General features: G+C 42.7%; 1 protein-coding gene across 4 annotated transcripts in view; it reads left to right on the plus strand.

Moving 5' to 3' along the window:
* The window catches only part of FBXW11 (F-box and WD repeat domain containing 11), a 148,833-nt gene that overhangs the window by 94,484 nt on the left and 29,318 nt on the right, over positions 1-25,031 (plus strand). For all 4 annotated transcript variants that reach the window (XR_006679524.1, XM_045284604.1, XM_045284605.1 and 1 more), the window contains 5 exons: positions 5,952-6,138; positions 6,997-7,087; positions 16,749-16,886; positions 19,045-19,163; positions 21,084-21,333. Coding sequence is in view for 3 of the 4 variants with exons in the window: in XM_045284604.1 (XP_045140539.1) it covers positions 5,952-6,138; positions 6,997-7,087; positions 16,749-16,886; positions 19,045-19,163; positions 21,084-21,333 (785 nt within the window). In the remaining variant the exon portion in view is untranslated. The remainder of the gene's footprint in view (positions 1-5,951; positions 6,139-6,996; positions 7,088-16,748; positions 16,887-19,044; positions 19,164-21,083; positions 21,334-25,031) is intronic.

Below are 25,031 nucleotides of genomic sequence, written 5' to 3' on the forward strand. Positions count from 1 at the left end.
AGGAGAAAATGAAGCAGACCCAACTCGGTGCCGTTAGAACTTGGAAATGGTAGTGGGGCCGGGGGCGGGGAGGACGCATTCAGGAACTAGAAGAATGATGTGTGATTCGTTGGTGCTGTACTACACCTTGCCATCGATTTTAAGAGCTCCTGTTGTTCCCTTGTCCCTGAGTTTGTTGTCTTCCCACACCCATCCTCCCTTGTCTCCCCAGAACCGTCAGCCCGTTTCTCCTTGGGATTGTTTATCCTGCCTATATTATAGAGATGGACATAGAGATAAAAAGAAAAGAAAAGAAAAGCCCTATAAATAGTTCCAGGCCTGTCTGCTGACCCTTGTGGATGTTTGCCTATGAGGTCTGATGAGGTGCCAATCCCTGCCCCCGAGGCAGAGGTCTATTTTGGGGTTTCTCAGGAACGTCTTTGCTTTGCTCCCCTTGCTGCTCACTCTGTTGCACTCCCTTCGTGTTTCACCCCGGTGTGGGGGGACAGACGGGGCGAAATCCCCTCACTGTGTCACCATTGTCCAGCAGAATTCTTAAATGGTGTAGCAAAAATCAATAGGCATTTGAAAGATTCTATAGATTCGTAGAAACTTAGAAGGATTTGTATAGAATGTTACCAGTGGCTCTCGCTGGGAGCTGGGGTTTAAGGGTTGAAACAGTTGTGCTTTGATGCATTTTATCACTTTTCTACAGTAAAATATGTTTGTTGGTGGCCATCGAGTCGGTCTTCTCACCTGGCAACCCCATGCGTTCAAAGGTCGACCTTTCAGAAGCCGCTCCCAGGCCTTCCTCCCAAGGCCCTTACGGGTAACTGCTAACGTCCATGAGCAGACATTCAGCTAGCAGCCAAGTATTTACAAGAGCGCCACGGAAACAGATGATATACAAGGAAAAGTCAATGTAGTGTTATAAATAGGATTCCAGTTGATAAATGCAAGAGTCGATTCCAGACACAACGTGTCAAACATTTCTGTGTGATCAGGGGAGTCTGCAGACAAGTTCTCTCAGGAATACACTTGTCTTCACCTTTGTAGGGTGCCTTAAGGGAGGGAGGGACGGAGGGAGGGAGGAAGAGAGAGAGAGAGAGAGAGAGAGAGAGAGAGAGAAAAGTCCTATCTGAGAAGTCAGCTCAGGATGTTATGTCAGCTGTTTTTAGGGATCCCAAAGGGTTCATCTTTACATTTTCTCAGAGGACACAGGATGATCATGGAGGCTGATTTGGAAGAAGTTTTTAAGAAAATTAAAAATCACATCAGTGAGGAAAAAGCCAAGAAAATTTCAACAAGAAATTTTTCCCATCACAACAGTGTACTTGCTCGTTCTTGGAGAGTAGCAAGGATGGCCCTCTGAGACTTCCATTGGGAAATCTTAAACCATCTGTCCTTCAGGCCTGATCTTGTTTCCCTTCAGTGTAAGGCCAGGTTAACTAGAGGAACGAATCCAATCATGTTTATATATGTGTAAGAAAGAACTTTATATCAAGAAGCAATTATATATCAAGAAAACATGCCAGCCTAGTCCAACTCAAATCTACAAGTTCAGTACTGGTCCATAAAAGCCCCTCTTCAGACTCACGCAGCCACATGCAGTGACACACAGCGCAGCAGATGACAGGCCCGGGGGTGCAGAGGTGGTTGGATCCCAGGTCAGTGGAAGCATGGCAGGGTCCTGGCGGTTCTCAGGGTCAGTGACCCAGTCCCAGCAGGCAGGACGGTGAAGGCGGAGAGAAAGGAGTTCCCCAGGGTCCTGCTGAGAAGAAGGCCATAACCCCAGGAAACACCATCAGGCTGTGGCCGGATTGCCAGGTTGGCTTTCACTCCTACCATACATCTTTCATATGTCTTCAAGGATTGGTGCTGATATTTTTTCTTCAAATGAAATCCAAGATAGGTAAATCTATAGAGACAGTAACTGGGTTAATAGTTTCTTGGGGTGATGTAAGGGGAAAGAGGGAGCTAATAATAATGAGGACAGGAATGATGAAAATGTTCTAAAACCATGATGATACTCGCAGAACTCTTTCATTCATCCTTACGTTGACATTGTCATCTAACTACCCCAGCTTCACACTTCCTTCTGTTCCTGAAACTCCAAGAACATTGGAAAAGAACACAATTGGAGTACCTCAAAGACGCCCAGACTGCTGTTTTGAAGGTGGTGTAAATTGAAAAGCTCAGAGCCTTTGGTGAAAGGTAAAAGATAGGGAACAATCACTTTCAAAAAAAGAAAGAAAAGAAGCATCACCTTTAGAAGTATGTAGAACTAGATGGAGGGTCTATGGAAAAACAGTAGCTTCATATTTCGATATTTTTATGAATAAAGATTTCTGTGATTCTGTAACTTTGTTTTTTTATGTAGCCTCCTACATTAAAAAGGGGATACAAAGCAGCGCGTGCAACTTGTGACCAGAAAATTGCAGTACCAGCTTTACAGGGTTCGCCCCAGCCAGGGAACCAACCCAGCGGCAGCAGTTTCAGCCAGTTCTCTCTGTGTAGGTGTTACCAGACTAGCAGCAGAGGAGAAAATGAAGCAGACCCAACTCGGTGCCGTCTAGCCACTTCCGACCCGTAGCGACCCCGTGGCACAGACTAGCTCGAACTGCCCAGTGATTTTCTAAGACGGTAACTCTCTTTCTCCCTCTGAGAGACTGGTGGTTTCAAACTTCTGGCCAGTGTGTAACCACGGCACCACCAAGGCTCCCAGGGGAGAAAAAGACCCTAAGGAGCCTGCACTGTTGCCACGGGCACAGAGTCTCTCGGTAGCCTGAGGACTGGACAGAGAGGTTCAGGCTGGGTTGAGAATGAGAATGAGAATGGTAGGCTGGGTTATAGTTCACCCGTGGTTACCAAGCTTGTGGCTCAGTGTTGGCACCCTGTGGGTATTAATGAATGGGTCAGAGATAGTCCGGAGGGAAATAGCTAGAATCAAGGGTGCTGTCCTTCGCTCTGACCCATTTAACCTACTTGTCAACAGCTGCAGATGAAGACTTCCCACATCGCCTGCTGTGCAATCTGAAGTGGAGTATCACCACTCTTGCAGATGACTGAATCTGGATTCTAGAGGCTGACACAGATAGATGAGAAGACCTTGGAAGTGAATTCTCATACAGATAGATCCAAACTACACAGAGCTGCCCTCACCTCACAGCAGTAGCTTTATAAATACATAATGGGGTGGGGCAATGGCTGTTTTAAACAGATATTCTTAGGGGGAAAAGACTGCGATTTTATTTTAAGTTGCTGGCACCTTATGAGTTGACTGTGATATGACTATTAGATGAAAGTAGATTGTAATCTCACAAAAACTCAACTGCTATTGAGTTGATTGCTACTCATAGTGACCCCGTAAGACGGAATAGAGCTGCGCTGTGGGATTCTGAGCTTGTAAATCGTAGGGAAACAGCCTCATCCCCCCTCGGAGCACCTGGTGGGTTCAAGCTGCTAGCTAAACTACTGTGCCACCAGGGCTGCAGAGACGGCAGTAGCGGTGATGTCATGAGAGGTGGAAGAAAAGATAGTACCCCCAGTGCAGTCGTAACTTGCAGTCTAGTATATGCTTGACTGGGAAACTAGGCAACAAACTGTAGCAATTTCCATTCTTAGAAGTAATAAAACCTTAGATGTAGAGAAGTTAAGGAAAAAAACCAAACCATTGTGAATTAGACGGACATTATGGAGCAGAGCATGAGTTTTACATTCAACAATTCGTCTACATTTGGTTCAACTCATGTACTATCACGTATCCTCCTTCTTCCCCATGTCTCCCCACCCCCACCCCCCTTCCAAACCCTGTGAACTTTCTCCTTGGTCAATACTGCCTTTTTGGTCCTAAATGGTTGATTACTTTAACATGGTGAGTTTAGTTACCTGAAAGATTAGTTAGGGCCATAGTCTTGTGGACTATCACTATGGATCACCAATTTTTATCCTACTAGTAAGCCTGGTCTCTTTTTTATGATTTTTGAGCTGTATTAAAGTTGTTTTTTTAAAAAGACAGTTTTATTGACATAATTCACGCATCATATGGTGTGGTGTTTTAAACAGGTTAAAAAGAGTTGTGCAGTCATCACCACAATCAGTTTTAGAAAATTTTCATCATTCTTATACTATTATTTGCTGTTCATTTCCCTCTACTCCCCTTGCCACAATCCCAAGACACTATTAATCCAGTTAAGGTCTCTATAGATGTAACTATCCTGATTTCATTTAAGGACCTCCCCCACTGCGCGCACGCGCGCACACACACACACACCCAAGAATAAAATAAAACCGATAAGAAAGCAGAAAGCAATGAAAACGAGACCAAATTTGAAATGAGTAAAAAGGGAAAACAAATAACAACATTGTAACTTAACTACATCTGTATTAATTCACTTTCCAATGCACTCCTTCGGATAGCAAGGCTATTCACATTCCTTCGTCAGAGGTCAGAAGGAATTCACTAGAAGTTAAAGCAGTTTTTAAATACATCATCTAATTTTAATGTTTTTAAAATAGAGCAGACAACATTATCATCAGATGGGGAAACTGAGGCTCTTAAGGTTTAATGATTTATACCTGATGTTTTAGCACCAATGCTTACTGCTACTGCTCTGCATCTACTTGAAAAAGAAAACAAATACTAACCTTTGCATAGTGCTTTACTGTCTTTAAAATCTTTTCATTAAATTGTTTGATTCTTAAAAATACAGTACGGGGGGAAAAACAATTGTTAACTCATGATGACTATTTTAAATACTGAGATGCAGGGATGCTTCAGTATTTGCTTTATGTCATAGAACTAGGAGTGGTGAAATTGGAATTTTTGGACAACATAGTGTTTTCTTCACAACACAGAAGAAATCTGGGGATGAACCTTTTTCTTACAGCTTTAGTGATATGCCTGTCCCCAAGACAGGCACTTTCAGGGGACAACCGTGCTGACCCTGGTGATCTTGTGCCAGTGTGAATGCCAGGCAGAGGCTGCATCTCAAGTGGTTAGTAATCTTTGCGATGATCCTTGCATTCCACGAGTGGTTACCAGTGACTTTGAAGGCTGTAACATTTTAGACACGTGGTGCTTGCTTTAGGAGGACTTTCATCCCCTATTCAAGAGTAACATAGATACCCGCAAGAAGGAGATGCAGAGAGGGTTGATAACATACATCTAAGTATGACTGACTTAATTCATGCTTGGGCTGTCACCTAACTTTGAAAGAACTCATGCGCTTGTAAAGCTGTCACTGTGATTAATGGGCTATGATTTATTCCAAGAGACAGTGAATGGGAGCGAGGAGAGAAAGAACCCTCTCTGAAGTGAGAGATCTGGCTCCAGGGCCGATTTTTATCACTCACTGGTTGTGAAACCCCGAGTACTTTACCTCTTTGGACCTTATCTGTAAAATGTGTCGCTCCTCTATGCATTGAAAACAAGTCTTCTCGCCACAGGACCTAACAAATCCAGAGCCTACCCAGCAGCAGCTTTTCCACACACAGTCGTTCCCACCATTGTTTTGTTAACAACCCCCCTCCCCCCCCAGAAAAAAAGGGACCCAATGAGGGAGACATCGGTCAGTGTAAGACATGAAAAAGTAATAATAATTTATACATTACAAGGGTTCGTGAGGGCGGGAGGGTGGAGGAGGAGGGGAAAAATGAGCTGATACCAAGGGCTCAAGTTGAAAGAAAATGTTTTGAGAATGATGATGGCAGCAAATGTACCAATGTGCTTGACATGATGGATGAATGTATGGATTGTGATAAGAATTGTATAAGCCCCCAATAAAATGATTTTTAAAAACCCCTAAAAGTGTATGTGCTGATATACTCTTGCGTATCTGCAAAACTTCTGGCATTACTTAAAATATTTTACCTGGTTTAGGATTTCTTTACTACTTTGATCTTAAGGAAAATTTGGCTGCTTTATTTCCATCTACCCTTCCCATGCCTTCATTGCTTTTTCTATTTTTTAGAGCAAGGCTTAGATCACATAGCAGAAAACATTCTTTCCTACCTGGATGCCAGGTCTCTGTGTGCAGCAGAGCTGGTGTGTAAAGAATGGCAGCGAGTGATCTCCGAAGGAATGCTTTGGAAGAAGCTGATTGAGCGAATGGTGCGCACGGACCCTCTATGGAAGGGACTTTCAGAAAGAAGAGGGTGGTAAGTACTTGAGTTGCTTTTTCCCTTGAAAAAAATTCTTTGACATAGGGTACAATTGATTACCCAAAAAAAGCAATCATATCTGCGAAAAGTATCAACACCTTTTAAACTAGGGGAAAAGGATGCGTGGTCAGGAGTTTGAAGGGCTGGGGAGTTAAACTGTCAAAATTTCCTTCTTTTTCACATATATTTACATTTATTAACTGTTACGAAGTGTTTCTGTTTGAATGGGTGGTTTGGTATTTCAAAGGTATGCATTTATTCTTTTTCCATCACATTTTTCATAGATATAATAGCTAAGACAAGAAAATATGATAAAGTCAAATAATGCCATTTTACTCCTTATTATTGCTTCTGCCTGGGAATGTAGGGCCATGGCAGGCAGTGCAGTGTTTAGAGGAAAAGCTCTTCATTTTGAAGCAACTCCACACAGCAGTGCATTTTCCAGGCATGGCACTGACCCTGTCCAGTTAGCCCAGGGAAGGAGAGAGCTACTGACTGACATGTGCTACTAGTGGTAGTGTGCGTGAGACCGGGGGCTGTGCTGTGTATTCGAGGCGTCTCTGAGATTTTTCACACAGGCACATAGCACTGTGTAGGTACTTCTTTTGATTTAACTGTAGAGTGAACAGCTGGATGAGTTGTCTTCTAGATATACTCAGAGAACCACAGCATAAATCTGAACTGGAGTATATTTGCCTCTAGCATGTAAATTTACTTGTCAGAAATCCTGCTTTTGCTGTTCAAGTACAGAGCAAGTCAAAAGACAGGAAAGAATATCTTTGTAAGCATCATGCTTAAATAAAACTCACCCATTTATGTGCACAATTGTAACATCTGTTTGTTTTTATTTGCCAGGGATCAGTACCTGTTTAAAAACAGACCCACAGATGGCCCTCCCAATTCATTTTATAGGTCACTATACCCAAAGATTATCCAGGATATAGAGGTAACTTTACCAGTTATCTGTTTTATGGGCTCTTTGTGTCTTGTTCTTGATTTTTTATGTTGCCTTAGAACGTTCATTTTTTGTTCTAAAATCATGAAGGTTTTATATATATATTTGAGCGTTTAGTACACAGTGAATGTAGAATCGGCAGCTATTCCTGAGCATTGATGTTGCCTTTTGGTAAAAAGCAAAACTCCCTTTCTTAAAAAATAATATGTGTCTGTGAGGCTGCTAGTTAATCCCAAACAAACTCTTTATCTTAATTTGATAAAGTTTCCAAAATCCAAGGCTCAGTGTACCAGATGAGCGGGGTTTGAGGTTTTTGAGCCATTTCTATAGAGCTAACACAGTCACAGCTTCGGTTTTGCTGTAAGCTATTCATAGTTTTGTTTTATACAAATGACTCGTATGATCTGAGCAATAATTAGTGGGGCTTATAGAGCCAATTATAATGCTCCTGGACTATTGGCATTTGAATGTAACTTCAATCTCTGTAAACTTGATGAGAAACATTGGAAGTGTTTGATATTGTTCATGTGTTCTAATTAGTTTAGTTTTATTGTTTAGCCTCCTTCCTTGAACCGGAAAGACATGCACAGGCATTTCCCATGAACTCACATGTGTTCTTGGCAGGTTGGGGTTACTTCGCTATTTCCTCGTAGGCGTAGAAGTTTAGCCGTAGTTAGGCAATGCTGTTCACTCATACAGTTACACTCAGTCTCCCAAACGTGAAGTAATCCTCTCCCCCAGGTGGTAGATCTAAAAGTTATTATGCCAAAATTCATTAATGGAGAAGCATGTGCTCCTTGGGAGTTTTTTCTTTTTCCTTTTTTTAAAAGGGCAGATGTGAGCTAATGAAATAATTCCATTAACGGTAAATCTGAATGTGACTGGAATATCATTATTTAAAGCGTAAATTCTTGTCTTTAGTATTCTGTTCTGTAAAATGAACTATATAGTAAGTTTTTAGGAGGGGTAAATAATTAAAAACGTCTGCCAGACAAATGATGAAGTTTGGGAACGAATTGATTTGCCGACAGTTTAAAGCCTTAGGATGAATTGCTCTGTAGCTCAGGAGCTGAGCGATCATGTTAACTTTAATATTACATTGGGGGGGTGTGTGCGTGCGCGCGCACTTCAGAGGACAGTGCTGTGGGCTGTATCTTACTCCTATTTGTGTATATTGATGCATTGCTCATGCACATAGCCTAGAAACAATGTCTCTCTCCTCCCAACCACTTCCTTGAGTCATATTATCAAGTCTTTTCCTGTGAGAAGCGAACTCTGCAAGACCTCGGTTGGGGTGAAGATGGGTGGTGACATAGACTGTTTAATTCTCATGACTATACTATTATAATAGAAAACATAAACTCTGTATTCTATTTCATGACAGTATGCGACACCCTCCGCCATCCCCTTTTCCTCAGGCTGAAATACGTTTTAAAGTAGTTTGATGTGAGAAAAGTTTTAAGCGTTTGAAAGTTGGTAGATATGTGTTAACATTAGCAGGTGTCAGAGAAGACCACTCTTGGGGGCTGGTGGGGTGGGACTCACTTTGAGACAGTCTCTACATCACCGTGGTCTACCCAGTGCTACTTAAAGTGTGGTTTTGAGACAGCCACTGGATGGCCAGGCCACAGAGTCTCCTCCAGATCTCTTAATGTAAGAGCTGATGCTTATACTTTGGCGTGGTCATTAATAGTAATAATAATAGAATAGATAAAATTTACCAAATACAGAACAGTTATTTTTGCCAGAGACTTTGTTGAAGCTCTTTATAATGCAGTTTCTCACTGACCACTCTGGATAAGTCCTGAAAGACAGGTAATATCTATATTTAAACTACAGCCCAAAAAGGTGATCTGATGTGCCATCTCCCTACACGTAGGGAGGGATGGCATCTGTGATCACCCCCACACTCTTCCACCCTTCATAGAGCTTTTTAAAATACAGACTTCATCAGAGTAGCAGAGTTCTTTACCTCTGTGTTGGGAGTATGTTTTTACTCCATGCAAGGTAGATATGCTGATAGAGTGGTCATTCAGTGATTTGTAGATTAAAAAAGCCTCAGGTGCTGTGGGCTTGGCTCCGACTCATATGGCGGTGTGGAGTCCTCGGAAGCACCATATCATTGTCACAGTACCCTCTTGAGTGCTGACATATCAGAAACTAGGTTAGGTGATTTGCATAGATTATTGAGTTTAATTTTTACGACAAGGTACATATTATTATTTCTGTCTATAACATGGGGAAATTGAAAGTAAGAAAAATCTTTGGACTTGCCATACCATACAGAAGAAGATAGAGGATTTTTTTTTTTGAAAAGGGAAGATTTTTCTCATTTTATTTTGTTGAGAGCATACATAGTAAAATAAAGTTTGTACATGTCCGATCTAGTGACACTGATGACATCCTGGCAGCTGTACAACCACTTGCACCCTCTCTCATTAACAGACCCATCACCCGTAGAGTCTCTCTCTGATCTCTCAGATATGTATGTAAATTTGATCCCACAGAGATTGTTGTTAAAGATGGGATTGTAGCCAGCTTTGTCTAACTCTCTGCTAAAGAGTTGTTGCTTGTCACATTCCTTGTGGAAACGTTGAGAAGTGAAGCAGAAGGGATTGTGAGTGTGGCTTTAGACATCTCAAGGTGGCCTTCCCATCTTTTTCTAATTATGTGACTACTCTTTGTTCCTGACTATTAAAAGAGTGTGTGAGTTAACACAAGGTTTGTTGGCCTTGTTTCAGTCCAGTTACAGGACAGGCAGTGCATTAAAGGGCTTTAAAGATGTTGCCAAAAGATAACTTACAGTGGGAATGTCAAGAGTGTGCTGGTGTCCCCCTTCGCCAGCTGCAGAGTATGTGTCTGGGTCTGTCTCTCTTTTTCCCGTTATGCTTTGCAAGGTTGCCGATGTCCAGCACCTTTTCCTTTCTTTCCTCCTGCTCTCCCTTGACAGCTCTGGCTCATGCTAGTTCCGTCGTCCCCGAGGTGACCAACAAGCAGAGAGGCAGTGTCCATCTTGGAACTTGCCCTTGTAAGTCAGCTCACCAGAAATTTAAAAGGGAAAAAGGCTGAACTCCTATTACTTAGGAAGTGAGGGAAGCTAGGGAAAATAAATGAGAATTGTTAACTTTCTGCTAACGTCTCGTAGAGTTTTTCTTGCCACACCTAGAGATTGGGTTTACATAGCCTTTGAATTGAGGAGGAGTTTCTGGAAACTTTGAAGCAGATTCCCCGAAGAAGCAGCTATATTCTCTTTTGCTATATCTTGTTTCTTAGCTACTGTTGTTATTAATGGTGAGCTTACTGTTGGGTACTTCACCCCAGTCATTTAATTGAACCCTCAAATTGTTGAAGCTAAGCTTTGTGCTCCAACGTCCATGTACTTTCACTGTGTTCTGTCCTCAAATGCCCCTCCCCAGAAAGGAGTTAGTAGACTCAACTTAACCCGCCTGCACGCTGCAGTCCGTGTGACTTGCTCTCTCCCCACTTCCCAGGTGTAGTGAGCTGCTTCACACCCTTCGGCTTCCCCTTCTTTTTGCATGTAGGGAGTGTGGAAGCACTCTCCTTAGAGCAGACCTCTGGTAAAATGATGGTGTGTTGCATCACACCTTTTAATTTTTGTGGTTTGCAAACTTGATGTTAACATTGTCCTGACCAGAAAATGCTGAAACTTGCCCACCCACCCAGTTTTGTTTAGGCTTCTAAAAATAATGTTATTCCTCCATAGTCAGACATCTGTTTTCACTCTATTGCCAATTTAAATGCCGCTGTATACTCTGTGTATCATGGCTACTTTCCCAGTATTTTGAAAATTTGTACAGGGTAAGGGGATTTTACAAGTTCTGAAAAACATGAAATACTCCTCTACGGTAGCCAGGCCGCAGGGCGTCTAAGGGAAATGGCAGGTGTCCACCCAATTACAGAGGTGCACCTGTGTGCGAAGACCTGAATTCTGGTTGCTGAAGTTAAGATAAGAGCTGAATCCCATTTGAAGGTGGACCCCTTGCCCGGGGACATTGAACGTGGACGCAGCTCTGGGCTACAAGCCGAAACAAAGACTCCAATATTTTGTTTTGGGGTGGACAGCCAGTGTTTTGGTCTGTGTTCTCAGTACACAAGGAGCAGCATGATGGCTCCTGCTTGCAGATACCCACACTTGTGACCTCCTCTGGTCTTCATACCATGTGTAGTTTGCGGGGTAGACACTACCCCTCTTTCTGTGGAGGAGCAAGCTGACACGCTGAGCTGCGATTTGACTGCTGTCGGTACTTGCCACCGCAGTGGGCTGCTCTCCAGTGTTAAACGTTGCATTTTTCTAAACAAGCCCTGGCTTATAAGCACACTCCAGTCAAAGTTGAGGCTGCCAGTCTTTTTGCAGTCTCTCGGGCAGGCCGCATCAGTGGGACTGATGCTTGCTTTTTGGGGGTGGGGGTGGGGCTGTGACAGAAAAAGAGGGTAGTCTCGGGATCATTCTGGGGTGGTGGGCAGCAAAAGGATTCACCCCTTCATCGCGTTCAGTGTTGCTTCCCTGGCCTTTAAAACAAGCTGCATTTGTCCTGGGTTCCCGGAAACGAATCCCTTTGAAAACAGCTCTTAGTGGACCTTCCAAAAACTTGGAAGTTCAGGAATAATTTGGTAGACTGTTTCTTTTAAAATTCAGAAATGTGTTTTAAAAAAATTAAGATTTCTCTACTCATTGACAAGCTGAGCCTCCTCTGCTGACCTCCATCTGACGTGGAAGGGGGCGGTAGTCCCGTGTTGAGCAGGGCTTTTTGGAGAGGTCCTGTCCTCTCGTGCCTGGTGAACTGCTGGGGACGGAAGGCATGCTTCCACCTTTCGTGGTTCTCAAGGACCAGTGACCAGGCATTAGCCAGCACCCTGTTCTCTGCTCTTGGCTCCAGAGCTTGAGGTGCCGGCTTTATCATCAGAGCTTGTAGTCACATTTTACAGACGCCTTACAGTGGAATTGATAGCACACAGGAAATTCTTTGGATAATCCTTTCAAATTAATAAATAAAATTGTGTGTGTGCAAAGTCCCATGTGATGGGAGGAAGTGTGCCCTTTTCACTCATCGAAACATACAACACTGTTTGTGTTGAAGCATTGGAGTAGGTTTTAAACCCAAGGACAATTCTATAATTTAAAAATATATCTCTCAATAGCTACATCATCAGGCTAGTTGTATATTCATTTGATAAGACCCTGGGCCCATAAGGAGTCATGAATTCTGCAGCAGTGCTGTGGGCCGCCATAGGGTATAGTCTGCATGATCATGATCAGCACCATAAGGCTGTCCATGGCAACATTTTCCTGGAGTGCTTAGTATGGTGAGGTGCTGTGAATTATCTCAAGCATGGAGTTTAAAAGATTACATTCTAGGATCCCTCCTTGCCATTCCCTTTTACAATTTCTTATATCACCAGATCTTTTGTCTGCTTGAGTAGAGCTAGAAGTGCACTAGATACATTTTTTCTTGATTTTACATGACTTGACATTTTCTGAACTCACTGGAGACAGTGAGTTTGACAGGGACACCCCAACTGGGTAGCAGATGGACAGAGAAGCCTTTTCTCATTCTTAGCCTCAAGGTGCCACCTGCCTTGTACCCGTGGGTGCAAGAAATATCCTCGCCTGTCCCTCATGGCTGTGTGTGGAAGCTCTTTGAAGGCACAGGGGGTCTTTCCAAGAACTTGTATTGCTAAGCATGGGCGCTACCAAGGAATGGAACAATATCCTTGAAAGTGTAAGGATAAGTCAAAAAAGTATCACTATAAAAATTATAGAAATCTTTATTAAGCAAAAAACACCTCAAAAGTGTGAAGCTACTGTTTTTTAGCACATCTCCCACCTTCTAGGTCTATGCATCCTGAAGGCAGTGTCTCCATTTCCCTAACCTTTCCCTAAGCAATTCTGTGCTCTTTGATTTGCACCATGTCACGACAGCAGTTTTGGTAGCCTTGAGGGACTAAAGTTGTGTCCCTTTCAGTTGTTGAGTTTGGGTAGCAAAACGGAAGTTTGAAGGGGCGGTGTCCGCGCTGTAGCATGGATGGGGTAAAACTGCCCACCAAGATTTTGCTACCCTTGAAGAATGAGCAGGTACATTGTTGAGGGGTGTGTGTGTGTGTGTGTGTGTGTGTGTGTAAATGCCCCAACACAATGTCCCTAGGCTTTTTTCCCAATGCCACTTTCCATTTTCTTAAAACGTCTTAATAAGCCTCTGTGATTTTTCTGTGACCATTAAGATCATAAAGATGACCCTGTGTGAATTCCTAAAAATGGAAACCATAGCCTTCTGAGCTGACTTCTCTGCATTGACTTGAACTGGTCTGGCACATTCTTTTGGAAGCCACTGTTTTGATTGCACGTTTGGCGAGAAGGCACACTAAAGAGACTCAGACACGTGTATTCCTGAGTGAATCTGTCTGCAGCCATCCACTCATCACACAGACATGTTTTAAGCACCTTTTTTTATGAGGGGTGGTGGTGGAGTGTGTCCAGAATTAGTAGCATTTTTCCCACTAGGTGAATATTGAACAACTCACTCTGAGTTAGTGCACCCATTGGTGTTGCCTGGGAAGGTACTCTCCGGTCACAGTGAATTTTTTCATAAAAGCAGTTTTGCTCAAACCTTGTTTTTTTTTGTAATGGTCAATTTAAGAGAACAGTGTGCAGTTGTGAAATTTTGTTTCCTGCTGGGGAAAAATGCCGCAGAAATTGTTCTGATGTTGACCACAGCTTATAAGACAGTGCTTTGGGAAAAACTCAAGTGTATGAGTGATTTTCTTGTTTCAGAAAAAGGTGAAATGTTGATTCATGGACAAACTTTGTTCTAAACAACCCTCAACTTCCCGAGTGGACGAAAATGTTGACTCATAGTGCATTTGGAGTTTGTTCTACCTGGTCTGACTGTTAATCAAGCTTTCTATTTAGAGGTTCTGAATAGATTGCCTGACACCGTTCAACAAAAAAAAGGCCCGATTTATGGCAGACTGGGAACTGGTTTTGCCACCACAACAATGCATCTCCTCACACAGACCTCTCAGTGTGCCTATTTTTGGCAAAACCCAGCATACCTCTCTTGGCCCATGCACCAGACTCACCCGACCTTGCTTTGTGCAACTTATTTTGGTTTCCAAGAGTGAAGAGGGACAGGAAAGGACAGCAATTTGATGATGTAGAAGAGGTGAAGAAGAAAACTAGGGAGATACTGTCAACCACCCAGACAGATGAGTTTGAAAATGTTTCCAAGAATGGAATCAGAGAGTTGACAAATGTATTAAGTATAATGGAGAGTACTTTGAAGGTGATAGTTAAAAAAAAATTTACATACATAGCTGGGGGTGGAGGGAGGGAAGAGATTCTGGGGTTTTTTGGGTCCCCCTCATGCCCGTGCATGCATGAACTGAAACCCTAGCAGCAGTAATTTTTTTTCACTTACCCTCTTGTGTTGTGTATGTTCATTCATGCACGCATGCCTTGACATCTTTTTTCCCCCTGTAAAGGCAGAAACAAAAATTTATGCCATATAAATACTATATGTACATTTATATACACATATATATTCACACATAGTTATACATACTCACCCCTTGCCATCTGGTGAATTCCATGTGTTTGTGTATCTCTATCTGCCTATAAATACCATATATAAAACATGTAGATTTTAACATTTCAGAGAGTGCAGCATCATATTGCCTTCAGACTAAGAGGAAATACTGTTAGATGTCAGCAGAGCCAGTCACTGAGTTCTTACTGTGAATAAAGATGAGAGTTATCTTCCTTCTTTAACAAAGCAAGTAATTAAACTAAAAGTTACTCTGAGATCATCTTTCAAAAGATCTCCTGTGTTGAATGTCACCAGTTATAGATCCTTATTTTCCGCTAGTTTCAAAAATCTAGAACTTAGAGTTGGCTGTTCTTGGTAGAAATGTTTGTCTTTTAGCCCTGTAAACACCTCTGTTATCAGAAGGTCGGTCTTACAGTGCTCTGCATCCCCTTTCTCAAGCTTACTCAGCAGCCCCAATCCACAGTGTGCATTGCCACCCTGGAGGCCTGCAGCACTCACAGTTTTTATCACTCATTTGCAATACATACTTTATCTGGAGTCATTACTGATTTTTATATATTCCATATTCATTGCCTCAATAGCTAGGACTCAAATGCCTGTACTTCTTTATTTCACTCAGTCACTGCCCTGGAGTTGATTCCGACTCATCTTGACCTTACAGGATAGAGCAGAGTTGCCCCTTTGGGTGTCTGAGGGAGGCTGTAAATCCCCATGGGAGCAGAAAGCCTCATCTTTCTCTTAAAGAGCAGCTAGTGAGCTCGAGAACTTGAGATCTCAGGTTAGCAGCCAAGTGTGTAAATTCACTATGCCACAGGCACAGCACGTTTTAGAACAGTGGTTCTCAACCTTCCTAAGGTTGACCCTTTAATACAGTCCCTCATGTTATGGTGACCCCAACCATAAAATTATTTTCATTGCTACTTCATAACTGTAATTTTGCTAGTTATGATCGTCATGTAAATATCTGATATGCAGGATGTATTTTCATTGTTACACATTGTTACAAATTGAACATAATTAAAGCATAGTGATTAATCACAAAACAATATGTAATTGTATGTTGTGAAATATTTATGTGTTCTCTGATGGTCTTAGGCGACCCCTGTGAAAGGGTTGTTCAACCCCCAAAGGGGTCGCCACCCACAGCTTGAGAACCGCTGTTTTAGAAGCTGCATGGGCTCAGGGTCCAAAAGAACGGGGCTTGATTTTCAGCTCATCCATTTCCTACTGTTATGGCCTCAGTCAAATGAAACCCAGTTTATTTGCTTGTCAAGCGGAATAATAGGAATGCCACCCCAGGGTATTGTGAATATTATTTAACTAAATAAACTTAGGCTTAACAGGTGTTTGGTTTCAGATGAGGTGTGTCGGGGTAATAGAGTGATGCTTCATTTGAAACTAGTGAGCTGCTTGTTGATTTAGGATCTTTCTAGGACCTGGGCCTTGCACAGTTCCTGGATTCCAATTAGCATCTCAGTAAATGTTGCATGTAAATAAATGTATGGAGAGAGAGAGAGAGAGAGAGAGGCAGAGAGACAGAGTCTGAGTCCAGGGCTGAATGTATCAGTCTTACTGGAAACGGACTATCAGTCCGGTGGGAGATTAAACGTGGTAACAGACCCCCTTAATGCAGTTGTTGGTAGGTAAGGATTGCTCAGTATTTTTTTTTTTTTGACTCATGACAGTGCTTTAAGTGAGTGTATACAGGTCACTATATGCTTTAGATGGTGATGGTGGTCATTTGTCATAATTGGCATTGGGGAGTTACCCCATGACTTCTTATTTATTTGTATGCTTTGGGTACAAATGGCATTCTTCAAATGTATTGAATTCTGGGCCATTTCTCTCAAACCCAACCCAAGCCCCTTTGGAAAGCCTATGATAGTTGCCAGACGCTCAGGGAAAGTTTGAGGAGAAAACATTGGTGCGCTGATGTCGTACTTGGAAAAGAACATGATTCCTAGTCACAGACAGTTATGCAGACCATGATTGGGGTATCAGTGGTATGCTATTTCTGGAAAAAGACCAAAGTCCGAAGCCTATTAGAATCGTGGACTCACAAACCGCCTGTGTGCTCTCCCCCTTAGACCATAGAATCTAACTGGCGGTGTGGACGGCACAACTTGCAGAGGATTCAATGCCGCTCTGAGAATAGTAAAGGTGTCTACTGCCTACAGTACGATGATGAAAAAATTATCAGTGGCCTGCGAGATAATTCTATTAAGGTGAGTGACTGCATTTTGTATGTACTGTTTTTAGAAGTCATAGTTATGTGTTAGGCACCAGATGTGACAATCTCTCCATTTACCCCAGATTGGTTTTTATCTGTTGCACTCAATCCTGGCGGCACTCAGTGGCTTCTAAAGAACTCAAGCCAGAGCGCTCCCTATAGCTACCACAGGACCCCTGGATTATCTCACGCCTTATCCTGCTTGAGCACATTCACATTTTGTATCCTGTAATTAGGAGCAAATTGAAAATATCCTGGTATCTCAGGGCTCTTGATTACTTTGCCAGCTGATGAAAGTGTTGTTTGCTTGCCTGTAAATCAGAAGTCATTGCCTTTTATGGTTTCTGAGAAGGAAGCACTCCGGTGCTAACACAAAAGAGTGTTAGAACAAACTATATTTTTTAATTCACTTTTCACTGGCATATAAACCAAATTATTTGCCCATGTTAAAATAATCTTTTAGGTAACTGAGCTGACTGGTTTTGTTTTACATTGTGGCTTATTGTCTCATATTTAATAAAACATTGAGTAACTTGAACTATTTTTTTTCTTTTTGGGGGTGTGTGTGTGTGTGTTAATATACACTTTAAGAATTCTCTCTTCCTGGTGACCCAGGAGGTATTCTGCAAGTGTGAAGCTCCAGGATGAAGATAGACATTTTAGGCAAAGAATAGTGTTCTTTAAAGACGTTTAAAAAACACTGCATGCTAATTCAAACTCTGAACTCACAAGGCCATTGACCTGCTAGAGCAGAGTACAATTACTCTCTAGGATCTCTGAGGCTGTAAGTCTTTACAGGAGTAAAAACTTCATCTTTGTCCCAAAGAACACCTGGTGGGTTTGAACTGTTGACCTTGAAGTTAGCAGGGTGACAAGTAACCCAGTACAGTACCAAGGCTCCTTCAGTTGTATATAAAACACTTTGAGAGGGGGAAGAAAAGGCGGAAAAACAAAACCACCGAGAGGGCTGCAGCGCCACGTATTTCCCAGCTTCCCAAACTTCCCTGACTACAGAAGTTAATTTTTATGTCCTACTTATTGATAGCCCCAACCCGATGGGCAAAGGATGAGGGGACTTCAGAAAGTCCATGGAAACTGTGAATGAAAAGATAATGGAATTTGGAGTCCCCTCATACACTCTAAAGACTGCCGTGTTAATTAGTTAATTTTAGGTGTAGATAAGAATGGTTTCCAAGGAACTTATCACAGCATAGCTGGCCTTGGGCTTGCACTCCACTTGAACTGGATGTGTTTCTAAGAGGCGTAGCTGTGTTCAAAGTAGGCTTAGGGGACAAAAAAATGACTTCATGTGTACTTTCAACTTTTAAGCCGTAGAACAATAGAGCAGAAATGTGCTTTAGAGAGATGACCTAGTTTAATGATTGGAAAGATTTTGTACTTGACTCTTCACCAGTCCTGGTCACTAGTCACTTTCAGAATAACTCAGGTTCACCTAGTACAGTAATTAAAAGTAAACTTTTCTGGTTATTTTTACCAACCCAATAAGTTCTTATCTCCCCTTATGTTGAAAGTGGCAAACATATTTAAAGTGCTATCGAAATGGAAGGATCTTTTTATAGTAGAAAAAGGACTCCCCAAGTACAAAATAATATTATTAACGCTTTACTTTTGATCTGGTTTTCCTCTTTAAAAAATAAATAGCATTGATATCACTATGTAGGCTATTGTAATTTAATCTATTTGTTTAACGCTAATATAGGGATTATACTTTATTACTAAAAAACTTTCACAGCTTATTTTAGAATTTTTCTGTAATGTTGAGCATTACAGTTTTCTTTTTGTGTAAACAAACATGATAGATTATTAGGGATAGGAATTTTTACAGTCTCTTGATACAGATGTTTTTAAAACAGTAAGCCAGCTTTTCACACATCTTGGTTAAACAAGCAAAACCATTCTAAAGTTGTTGATAATTATCATGAGTACAATGATGAAGGTGCAAAGCAAATGCATTTGCAGGTCTTTTCTAGGAGTTACGCAACATTTCCTCCTTTTCTACCTGTTTGATGTTATGGTACTTCCTCATTGTAGCAGAGGGGGTCTTACTTTATTCAGAAAACAAGGTCAGACAGTAACATTTATCAAAATGTGGTATACTAGATCATTGTCTATTGCTAACCTTGTCTCAACAGATTTGGGATAAAACCAGCTTGGAATGTTTGAAAGTATTAACGGGACACACAGGTTCTGTCCTTTGTCTCCAGTATGATGAACGTGTGATTGTGACGGGCTCTTCAGACTCCACAGTCAGGTGAGACCTCAGTGATCTGAACTTGTCCTCTGGGCATGAGGATCCCGAGCCTCACACCCTCTTTCTGGGATCGGTGTGCACATACTTTGCATATGGTTTTATATGCTGTCTTTCAGAGTGACTTGGTGTAGATGCGCTTGATCAAAGTAAGCTGGGAAGGGGCGTTAGTTTGGGCTAAGTGGGCCCTGTTTTCATTGTGGGAGTCTATGGGTAGCACAAACAGTTAACGTGGACTACTAACGTGAAGGTCAGTCGTTGGAACCCTCCAAGATGTACCTTAGAAGATCGGCTTAGTGACCTGCTTCTGAAAGTTCACAGCTTAAAAAAAACACCTGCGGAGCAGCTCTGCTCTTCGTGTTGAGTTGGAAAGATTTGACAGCAACTAACAACAATAATTTCCCACTGATGTACTTTAGAAGGTTGGCACTGTGCTTTCCTATAAGATCACAATGCCTGGTAACAGGCTGGCCTTTTCTTCCCAAGAGCGTGTGGCCCAGAGCAGAGAGGAGGAAAGGCAGATGCTCAAGCACAGTGGCGGGTAGAAACCTGTTAGCATCTGAAGCAGATGTCGGCTGATCCTTTTGAGGCATGCAAGGAAAGTAAAACCAGCTAGTGTGCAAGGTGCTGAACATAATGCTGTTCTGTGGATTCTCACGACCACCTTTCAGAATAGGTTGATACTCTCTCCCTTTTTAAATAGGTGGATTAGGAAACTAAGACCAGAAAGGTGAAATAATCACGCAGAGTCAAATATAGTAATTAGTTTTGCGTCTTGAGTTTATATCGTTCAAGGTTGTCTTCAGATTATGTTGTTGTTACCATAATACAGACCCAGTGCTTGTTGCTTGCCACCCCAGGGCCAGAGTGATGAAGCTTCTACTAGGCTCCGTTGTCTTGAGGGAGTTGAGAGAGGAAAGGAACAGTATTGTAGTTTACTCTTGAACCATGGGGGACAGGACATTTTCCCTGTGGGAAAATGGAGTTGGGTGTGCTGTTGAATGTCGGGCCTAGAGGGGATCAGTGACAGGTCAGTTGCCCTGCTGGTAACTTGGGGGAAGACCTGAAAAGTATGGGTGAGCCGGAGAGGCCTCTCTGGGCGCAGTCAGGTAACGAAATGTATTTCAGGAGCACCTCAGAGATTGGAGTAGTTAGCCATTCTCCCCGAGGGCTCTCACACGCGCCTCCTTTCACTCCTTCCTGCGTTAGTTCTCATTTCCGGTTCCTTCCCATACTGTTGACTCCTGCCAACCCCATCTCGGCATGCCTACTGTCCTTTTGCTGACCCAGTGCTCCCAGCAGTTCTGCTCGAGGTCATGTGTCAGTCTCGGCAGCGCTGGTGGAAGCAGGGGACCTAAAGCTGTGATGTGAAGGCTGCCTCTAAGAACCTTGTCTCTGCAGGACGAAGTCATTGGGAGGCACTGACTTTGCCCAGAAAGAGCTGGGTAAATAAGGGGATCAGTGGTTGGTGAGCCATCGTGACTTACAACCTCCACGTGGGGGTGGGTGGAGAGTAGGCTCAGAGTCTGTCAAAAGTAGGAAAAAACCTTAAGCTTGCAACGGTCCTTAATTCTCCAGCCTTTAAGCCTTCTTCCTGGCATCTCAGACTCATTGCATGGGCCACTGACTTGAATCATCTTTCACCATCAACACAGGCCTGTAGACAAAAAGCTCTGAATACCTGTCAAGTAAATGTTACCCTTGGCAGAGCTAGAATTAGTTTTTCTTGAAACCCTCTCAACAACAACAACAAAAAGGTTACTGGGGTTCCTGCTGCACACGTAGCAAGCTTCAGGTCACAGTTCCAAACACAGTGTTCATACCACCTGGCCTCCTATTAAGAACGGGGCCAGAACTCCGACGCTGCACTCATTTCATGGCCGTCTGAACAATTGAGCATCATAGGCCTCTATCTTCATCTAGGGTTTGGGACGTGAACACGGGTGAAGTTCTGAACACGTTGATCCACCACAATGAGGCTGTCCTGCACTTACGATTCAGCAATGGCCTCATGGTGACCTGCTCCAAGGACCGCTCCATCGCCGTGTGGGACATGGCATCTGCCACTGACATCACTTTACGCCGCGTCCTGGTTGGCCACCGCGCTGCTGTCAACGTTGTAGACTTTGATGATAAATACATTGTGTCTGCCTCCGGTGACAGGACCATAAAAGTAAGTCTGCTGCCATACCTCGCTCAATCCTATGGTTTATAACTGCTTGGTACCTGGCAGGTTTCTAGTGACCTGTTTGTGTCAGTGATGCTTGGGGCCGTCGCTTTCCTCATGCTCTGGTACTCACAGGCCAGTTAAGGGGAAAGGGGCCTGGGCTTGTCCCATGACCTCAATACCATTGTTTAAGAGAACTGACACATTGAGCATGTATCGTGCCTGTTACATTGTCATATCTCTGAACCCTCGCAGCACGCTTCTGAGGTAGGTATTGCCTGATATTACAGATTCGGCTTGGAGAGGTGAAGAACAACGCCAAAGATTACCCAGCTAGTTAGTGGTAGGGCTGAGATAGAATGCGTCCACTGAATGAACCTCATTTTGAGAGCTTGCCATGCCTTCTGTCCCAGGCTAGCTGTTGTAGGTGTGATGAACACGGCATTTTCCTATCTTCCAGAAATTCAATGTTGCTATGAGCGTATGCAGTCTAAGGTATCCAAACATAATCAAACCCTCTACTGCTGAGTCAATTCCGATTCGGGGTGATCCTATACAGGGTTTCTGAGGCTGTACATTTTTATAGGGACAGGAAGCCTCATCTTTCACCCACAGGGTGATTCATAGGATCTGGTAAATACAATTCTAATTCAAATATCCATGTTAACCTTTTAAGTTTTAGCTTTCTTGTATTTTTGTGACACCATTATTGATAATGTAATTCACACACCATAAAATTCACCCTTTCACAGTATTCACTTCAGTGGCATTTAGTATATTTACAAGGTTGTATAACCATTCTTAATATTTAATTCCAGGATATTTTAATCTCCCCCTCCCCCCAAAACAAAACAACTAACAACAGCACTACGCACACTCATCAGACAATAACCACATACATACGACCCCACTGCCATGGAGCAGATCCTACTTAGAGGAGCCTTCCAGGGCAGAAAGGAACTGAGGCTGTGAATCTGCACGTCTCTCCTCTAGAGGCGCTGTTTGTGGTTAGCAGCCCAACACTTAACCCACTTTGCTACCAGGGCCTCCCTGCTCCACCACCATCACCAAGACAAGTTGTCCCCATTAGCAGTCCCTACGATACTCATTAACAGCCTTCCCCAAATCCTGCAGCCACTAAGCTATGTTCTGTCTCAGATTGCCCATTCTGGACACTTCGTATAAAATGGAATCATACGATATGTGACCCTTTGTGGCTGGCCTGTTTAAAAAATTAAAACTCAGAATAATATTTTCAAGTTTCATCCAGGTATTAATACTTCATTTCCTTTCATGGCTGAAGACTAGTCTATTTATTCATTCATTAGCTTATAGATATTTGGGTGGTTTCTCCCTGGCTATTATGAATAATGCTGTTATGGACATTTTAGTACGTTTTTCTTTTAGCCTATGTGTTAAATATTTTTATAGTTATCAGGGTACTCTAGAAAGTTCCTGGCTGAATGGAATTAGAAGACCATAGAATTTTCCCACACACTTTGTGACGTTCCCTTGTATAACTAGGAGTGAAATTCCTGGGGCATCTGGTAATTTTGTGTTTCACATTTTGGGGAATTGCCAAACTGTTCCAAAGTGGCCGCACCATTTTATCCTGCCACCAACATTGTATGAACATTCCGTTTTTACATTTCCTCACCAATACATGTTATCTGCCTTTCTGGTGGGCTTATTGATCATTTGCATATCATCTTTGGAGAAATGTCTTAGTCCTTTGCCCTTTTAAAAAATTGCTCACTTAGAAAAGTCTTTTCTGTATTCTGGATACAAGTTCCTTGTCAGATAATATGATTTGACGAGTTTCTCCCATTCTGTGAGTACTTTCACTTTCTCAGTGGTGTCCTGTGCCCTTTCATGCAAAAACAATTTTAACTCTCTACCTTTAGTTACCTCTTTCAGACACTGTTGTCTCATTCAAGGTCACAAAGGTTTACACTGCTGTGCTTTCTTCTAAGATTTTCAGTATTAGCCTTTACATTTAGGTCTTTGATCCATTTGAGTTAGGTTCCCCACCTCCAGTGTCCTTTTGCATGTAAACTTATTGCTGCTCCAGCATTCATGCCAACAGAGTTGCAAATGCAGTAAAATGATGCAGGAACTTCTTTGCTATCTGGCTTGCGTGTTAGTCTGGGTAGACTAGAGAAACAAATTTGTAGATACTCCTATGTTTATAAGAAAAAGGTTTATATACAAGAGCAATTGAATATTGAGAAAATATCCCAGCCCAGTCCAGATCATGTCCAATATTAGCCCATATGTCCGATACCAATCTCTAAAGTCCTCTTCAGACTCACGAAATACATGCAATGATGCCGAATGCAGGATGATCACAGCCCAGTGGGTGGAAAGTCTTGTGGACCCAGTGGTGTTGAAAGCACCTCAGCGCTGGCAGGGGTCTCCACGTGGCTTCTCCTGCTTCAGGGGTCTGGTTGCATCAGGGTAGGTCCATGTGGCTTCTCCAGCTCCAAGGGCGTAGCACCCTGTGTCTGGTCAGACAGTATCCCAGGGAGTGAGCAGAGAGAGAAAAGTGTCTCCTGCCTCCAAGGAGGAAATACTGGAGTTGCCAGAATTATCAGGGGTAGGCCATGCCCACACAGGGGCCTCATTGGCTATAAACCGATTGACAGACCAGACTCCACCCCTTCACTCTTAATCCTTTCAGGTCCCAAATTGACACCAGATTATGTAACTACCACAGTTTGTGAAGCCCTCATGGTGTAGCGATAATATATTGGACTGCAAACTACAAGGTAAGCAGTTCAAAACCACCAGCTGCTCTGTAGGAGAAAGATGAGGCTTTCTGTACTCATGAAGAGTTATGCAGCCATGGAAACCCACTAGGGCAGTTCTATCCTGTCTGGTTTGATGGCTGTTTGGTTTTTTTTTTTAGCTTGTAATCTATTAAGTATATCTGTGAACATTGAGTTCTTGTAGATGATTGAGTTCTTGTAGATGATTTCACAAAAGAGGTGACTTGTTCCACATACATAGTGTTCAGCAGTGACGCACCAAACCAAGTGGAGCTGTTGAAGAAGCCATACTGGCCAGAAAGGTGAAGCCTTTTCCATCAGCTCCATTGGGTTTGACATGCCTCCTGGCATAAAAATAGAACTTTTGGCCCCAACTCTGCCCCCTAAGCAAGTGAATGGCTAAACCATCCAGGAGATGACTTGATCTCTTTTGAAGAGCTCAAGGTTTGGAGGCTTGACAATTTCCCTCTCTCATTTAATCTAGTTTTATTATCACTCAGCAGCCAAGACAATTTTATGCTGTCCAGTCTCTTCCTCCAGCTTCCCAGCCTTGAGTCAGAAGTACTGCTCCAAAATCATAGAAAGCCTTTTTAAACAAAAATATCAACACGTGACGCTCTTGTTTCTTGACATATCCTCTATCTAGGTCTATAACATTTTAACACTTTTTTCCCTTAGTAATTTTATTTGTTGTTACTAGGTGTACCTATGTTTGAAGGCCTGGTTTCCATCTCTTAACTCTTCTCTGAAGAATTCCCAGCTCCTCAGTTTATGCTATGTCAAAATGGCAGCTTTGGCATCCTTGATGGGCTCAAATCATGTTCCTTTTCAATGCTATTTAGGTTCTGGGAACAGAAGAACATTTGAAACTGGCAAGATCAAAGCTACAAGGTGCATGGGGTGGGGTTTCCCTAGGAAATCTTCATGGGACAGCCC

This window comes from Echinops telfairi, unplaced genomic scaffold, assembly GCF_000313985.2.
Source record: "Echinops telfairi isolate 266 unplaced genomic scaffold, ASM31398v2 ScPeMD7_7469;HRSCAF=8507_0, whole genome shotgun sequence".
Classification (NCBI taxonomy): Eukaryota; Metazoa; Chordata; class Mammalia; order Afrosoricida; family Tenrecidae; genus Echinops; species Echinops telfairi.